The sequence below is a fragment of the Crocodylus porosus genome, unplaced genomic scaffold (assembly GCF_001723895.1).
Source record: "Crocodylus porosus isolate Cpor-Errol unplaced genomic scaffold, CroPor_comp1, whole genome shotgun sequence".
NCBI lineage: Eukaryota > Metazoa > Chordata > Crocodylia > Crocodylidae > Crocodylus > Crocodylus porosus.
The window spans coordinates 1,001,743-1,007,162 of NW_017728904.1; the positions used below are offsets into that span (position 1 = coordinate 1,001,743).

General features: G+C 63.5%; 1 protein-coding gene across 1 annotated transcript; it reads left to right on the forward strand.

Annotated features, from left to right (window-relative positions):
- Window positions 1-206: 206 nt before the first annotated feature.
- Window positions 207-4,962, forward strand: CHRNB2 (cholinergic receptor nicotinic beta 2 subunit). The gene is made up of 5 exons (XM_019556787.1): window positions 207-821; window positions 1,143-1,187; window positions 1,444-1,553; window positions 1,853-2,828; window positions 4,067-4,962. The coding sequence occupies exons 1-5, from the start codon at window positions 792-794 to the stop codon at window positions 4,235-4,237; spliced, it is 1,332 nt and encodes a 443-aa protein (XP_019412332.1). The 5' UTR covers window positions 207-791; the 3' UTR covers window positions 4,238-4,962.
- The last annotated feature ends 458 nt before the right edge of the window (window positions 4,963-5,420 follow it).

The following is a 5,420-nucleotide window of genomic DNA, read 5'->3' on the forward strand; positions in this document are numbered from 1 at the left end:
GCAGGGGTCCCTGCCCTGGTCCTGCCCTGCTCCTGCCTGGGACTGCGGCTGGGGCCGGGCCCTGGGCACAGGCTGCCCCAGGCCCCAGCGTGGTTCTGCCCTGGCAGGAGCGGCGGGGACAGCTCTGGACGCCTGTGGGCCCCCGGGTGGGCCCTTGTTACCACCAGGACCAGGCTCCTCGGAGGCCCATCCAACAGGACATCTGGTGTCGGGGCCGGCAGCATCCAACATTTTACCTCCCACCCCCTGTCTGGGCTGAACAGCAGCTCAGGGCCAAGTTCCTGGTGCAACCTCCTGCAGAGCCTCCCTAGGCTCTTTGGCCCATCTCTCCCCCAACCTAATTAGTGTCAGGGCTGAGCCATCAGCTTCCCTTGGCAGTACAAAGGCAGCTGCCGCAGGCGGGTGCTGGGGGCAAAGGTCCCGCGAGCACAGAGCTATCAGCGCCGCACAGGAGGCGCTGAGATGAGACATCCCCGCTGCGCCAGCCCTGTCCCCCACCCGCGTCGCCCACAGCCTGACCCCAGGGCAGGCTGGCACATGGCTGGTGGGGGCTCATGTTGCCGGGCACGTGTGGAGGCACCTGGAGGCACAGGGGACAGCTTAGGGCCAGGCCAGGCAGGCAGGGGATGGGGGCACAGGCCTAGGGGCTTCACCACTGCTGCCTGCTGCCCACAGGGAGCCTGGGCACTGACACAGAGGAGCGTCTGGTCGAACACCTCCTGGACCCATCCCGCTACAACAAGCTGATCCGCCCGGCCACCAATGGCTCTGAGCTGGTGACTGTCCAGCTGATGGTGTCACTGGCCCAACTTATTAGTGTGGTGAGTTTGCCAGGTCTGCACCATGCACCCTCTCCTCTCTCAGCCTCTGCCTAGGCACCAGGGGGTACCAGGATGGGCCGGGGGGATGTAGTGAGCTCTGGGCTGCGCTCAGATCCTTCCACCACCCACGTGGGGGCATGAGGCCCTGCTACAGCCTGCACACCTCTGTTTGTGGCATTGCTTGTCCATGCTGATAGAACAGCCCCCTGGGGCCACCAGGGCACAGGGGGCTTCTCCCCTCTTGTTGCCCCCCTCACTGGAGCTGCTGGGTGCCCTGCGCGCCCCCTGGCCCCTGCTGACCACTGCCTTGTTTGTCCACAGCATGAGCGGGAGCAGATCATGACAACCAATGTGTGGCTGACACAGGTGAGAACTAGATGCCTCCCCTGGCTACTCAGGGTTGGGGCAGGCTGCCACCTCCTCAGTGCTCCAGCTTGCAGGCTCCTGGGCACTGGGTTGGCACCAGCTGGTTCCACAGGCCGAAGCCCCAGTAGCCCTGGACTGGGAGCGGCTGGACTGTGGTTGGAGGGATGATGCCTCTGCAGCCCCTCCTGCAGCACCGTGGCACTGGGGCTGGGGGTGGGTTGGGCAGGGCTGAGCCACACTGCACCCCTCTTGCCAGGAGTGGGAGGACTACCGACTCACCTGGAACCCCGAGGACTTTGACAACATGAAGAAGGTGCGGCTGCCCTCCAAGCACATCTGGCTGCCTGATGTTGTCCTCTACAACAAGTAGGTCCCCCTTCTCTGCTCCCCACACACCCTGCAGGCTGAGCCCTGGTCCTGGGGGTGGGTCCCAGGGTAGGCCAGCACCTGTTCCTGTGCTCCCAGGTGCCCCACAGCTCAGCACACAGGAGAGCCAGGCCCCTGGGGCCTTGCCAGATATCCTTGGGAAGCCTCCGCTGCAAGCATGGGGGATGCAGCACCAAGCCCCCCCCATCAGCTCCGTGGCAGGGAGACAGAAGGGAGGTGGTGTCAGGGAGCAGGACAGCAGGACCAGCGCAGCCTGATGGGTCTCCCATCACCCCTAGTGCTGACGGGATGTATGAGGTGTCCTTCTACTCCAACGCGGTGGTGTCCCATGATGGCAGCATCTTCTGGCTGCCGCCAGCCATCTACAAGAGTGCCTGCAAGATCGAGGTGAAGCACTTTCCCTTCGACCAGCAGAACTGCACCATGAAGTTCCGGTCGTGGACCTATGACCGCACAGAGATCGACCTGGTGCTCAAGAGTGACGTGGCCAGCCTGGATGACTTTACGCCCAGCGGCGAGTGGGACATCGTGGCACTGCCAGGCCGGCGGAATGAGAACCCTGAGGACTCCACCTATGTGGACATCACCTACGACTTCATCATCCGCCGCAAGCCACTCTTCTACACCATAAATCTCATCATCCCCTGCGTCCTCATCACCTCCCTGGCCATCCTGGTCTTCTACCTGCCCTCTGACTGCGGCGAGAAGATGACACTGTGCATCTCAGTGCTGCTGGCCCTCACTGTCTTCCTGCTGCTCATCTCCAAGATCGTGCCACCCACATCGCTGGACGTGCCGCTGGTGGGCAAGTACCTCATGTTCACCATGGTGCTGGTGACCTTCTCCATCGTCACCAGTGTGTGCGTGCTCAATGTGCACCACCGCTCACCCACCACGCACACCATGCCACCCTGGGTCAAGGTAGTCTTCCTGGACAAGCTACCGGCTCTGCTCTTCATGAAGCAGCCGCGCCAGAACTGCGCCCGACAGCGGCTGCGCCAGCGCCGGCAGCAGCAGGAGCGAGCCGCTGGTGGCAGCTTCTTCCTGCGCCGGGGTGCCCGTGCTGGCACTTGCTATGTCAACCCAGCGGCCGCCAAACCGCTCGGAGCAGGAGGTGATGGGGCCAATGGATTCCGGGGGACGGGGCCAGGGCCAGGGCCAGGGCAGGCCCAGTGTTCCTGTGGCCTAGAGGAGGCAGTGGATGGGGTACGCTTCATCGCTGACCACATGCGGAGTGAGGATGACGACCAGAGTGTGAGTTGGGGGCTGTGGAACATGGTGCTGCATGTGTGTGAGTGCATGTAGGCATGGGGGGGGGGGCTGTGTGCATGCATGGGTACCAGGGTGCATGGCTGTCTACATGAAAGGACACGCACTGGCACGCATGTCACCTGTGTGCAAGTGCCTGGCAGAGCTGTGCTAGCAGGTAGAGGCACATGCAAGTTGCTGCCTGGGCTGGAAGAGACCAGGGCTGCAAAGCAAACCAGCAGCCTGTGCCTTTTGCTGCAGGTTGCTCCCAGCTAGGGTGGGGGTGCTGGAGCCCTGTAGGCCCCAAGGACCCTGGGGCAGGCCCAGGCAGGGAGGGAGGACCAGGCTGTGTTCCCTTGGCAGCAGGGACCCTGTGCCAGCTGCTGCCCTCGGTGTGGAGCCTGGGCTTGCTGCCAGCATATGGGGGCTCCTGGAGCAGCAGCGCCGCGGTAATCCCCGCATGCCTGCACTAAGCATCTGCCTGTGCTGCGGCCTCATGAGACCTTCACCCCCTGTCCTGTGTCGCTCCATTGCTTTCTGCCAAGTTTTAAGCAAGCAGTTGCTATAGTATCTGAGCACGTCATCTCACTTCGAGGCTGCAGTTTTCACCCAGGGGCGGGGGAGGTGCTGGGGCTTCGACATCCACAGCCATGCGCCAGGAGAGGCGGCAGCCCTGGTGGCTGCGCCCACATCTGTGCTCCAGGACAGATCCCCCATCTTCCCCCTGCTGACCGCAGCTCGGGGCTCCAGGGAGCTGGGCCAGCACAGGCCCAGCCCTGGAGCAGTGGGCCCGCCCCAGCTGCTGCAGCAGCCAGCACCCTGCTGCCGCAGCCAGCACCCTGCTGCCCCACAACCCTCAGCCTGATGCCTCAAAGCCCCAGCTGCTGGCTCCAGGCAGCCGGCTCTGGCTGTTTGGGTTTTGGCTCACCAGCTCCTACTATGCTGCTTTAAGTTCCATCCCACGCATGGACTTACCCCCAGCTTGGTCTGCATGGTCCATCCATGGCACCACTCAGCACCTCACTCTACTCCTGTCCTGGCCTGCCAAGCAGAGTGTCTGCTTGGGGCGCAGAGATGCCAGGCCAGGCTAGGCTGCAGCAGATGTGGGCGGGGGCAAACCTACACCAGTGCCCTTCTCTGCCTCTGCATGACTTAGCGCTGGGTTCCCTGGGGCTGGGACCAGGCAGGGCATGAGGTGTCCGCACCAGCAGCTGGTGACACACAGCCCCTGTGGCTCATTGCAGGTGAGCGAGGACTGGAAGTACGTGGCCATGGTAATCGATCGTCTCTTCCTGTGGATCTTCGTCTTTGTCTGTGTCTTTGGCACCATCGGCATGTTCCTGCAGCCGCTCTTCCAGAACTACGCCTCCCACTCCCTGCTGCAGCTGGCCCAGGGCACGCCCAGTGCCAAATAGTGCCCATCCTGCCTGCTCCGGAGACCCTCCCAGCTGAGCACCAAGGGGCCAAGGGCAGGGCTAAGGACAGTGCTCAGGGTGAAGCAGCTGGGCCGCATGGGGTGCACCAGGCAGGGGCCCCTTGGGGCCTGGCTGCTGCTTCCAGCCTTCCCCATGCACCCCTATGCATCCTGGCTCATGCTGCTTCCAGGGAGGGCCCCTGCAGTGACAGGGGCAGGAGGGGAGGCAAGGGGCTAGGCCCTGCTCTGCATAGTTCCAGCCTGGGGGGGCGGGGGGAAGCAGTCAGCTTCACCCTTGCCCAGGCAGCGGGATCTCACCACCACCTGCAGGAACAGATGGACTGACACAGAGGACTTTGTTCCTGCCCCTGCTGGGACCACAGGGATGGCTAGTGCCTCCCTGGCACATGCTGGTGCCACCCAGCTCAGCTCAGCCCCAGGCTATGAACACTGCTAGGTGCTCCCCACCCTGCACTGCAGAGCTGAGGCAGGGGGCTCTGCCCTTAGTGCCCCCCCCCCCCCACGCAGGGCACTGCTCAGCCCCATGCCTGTAGGCACCATGGCCCTGGCCTGGGCCCAGCCAGGCCACAGAAGCTTGGGCAGTTGGTGAGGGAGGGGGTGGGCTTAGGGGGCACCAGAGCCTGAGGTGGCACTGTGACGTCTGGTCCAAGGGCGCAGCTGCTGCTTCAAGCGTCACCGCAAACCAATAAACACTCGCACAGACCACAGCTGGCATCTGCCTCCTTCCTTTCCTGGGGCAGGCAGTGGAGAGGCACAGTCTGAGGGGAGCACAGCCCATTGTACGCAGCCTGCAGGCGAGATGTGGGGAGGGTGGGTAACAGTGGGTGCGGGAGAGGAGGTACAGGCTCTGCCCCAGCTGTGCAATTGGGAACAAGCCTAGGTGGACCCCAGTGAAGTGCCCTGCTGCCTACCTGGGGCAGGGAGGCCTGGCCCCATGGTGCTGTAGAGCTGCAGGCCTCTGCCCAGCTTAGCCCTGCCCCCGGGCATCGTAGCACACCCTGCACCCAGCTCCATGAATAAGCAAGGCATATGCATCACCAGTCCTACCAGCCAAGAGCCCTGGCCCAGCCTACAGTTTCATAGTTTCTAGGGTTGGAAGGGACCTGAGCAGATCATCTAGTCCGACCCCCTGCCATGGCAGGAAAGAGTACTGGGGTCAAACA

Excerpts from the sequence above, each read along its gene's own strand:
- CHRNB2 (XM_019556787.1), top strand. The coding sequence starts at position 792 with ATGGTGTCACTGGCCCAACTTATTAGTGTG. Across the intron at positions 1,188-1,443 it reads CCAATGTGTGGCTGACACAG|GAGTGGGAGGACTACCGACT; the intron begins GTGAGAACTAGA and ends CCCTCTTGCCAG. Across the intron at positions 2,829-4,066 it reads GTGAGGATGACGACCAGAGT|GTGAGCGAGGACTGGAAGTA; the intron begins GTGAGTTGGGGG and ends GGCTCATTGCAG.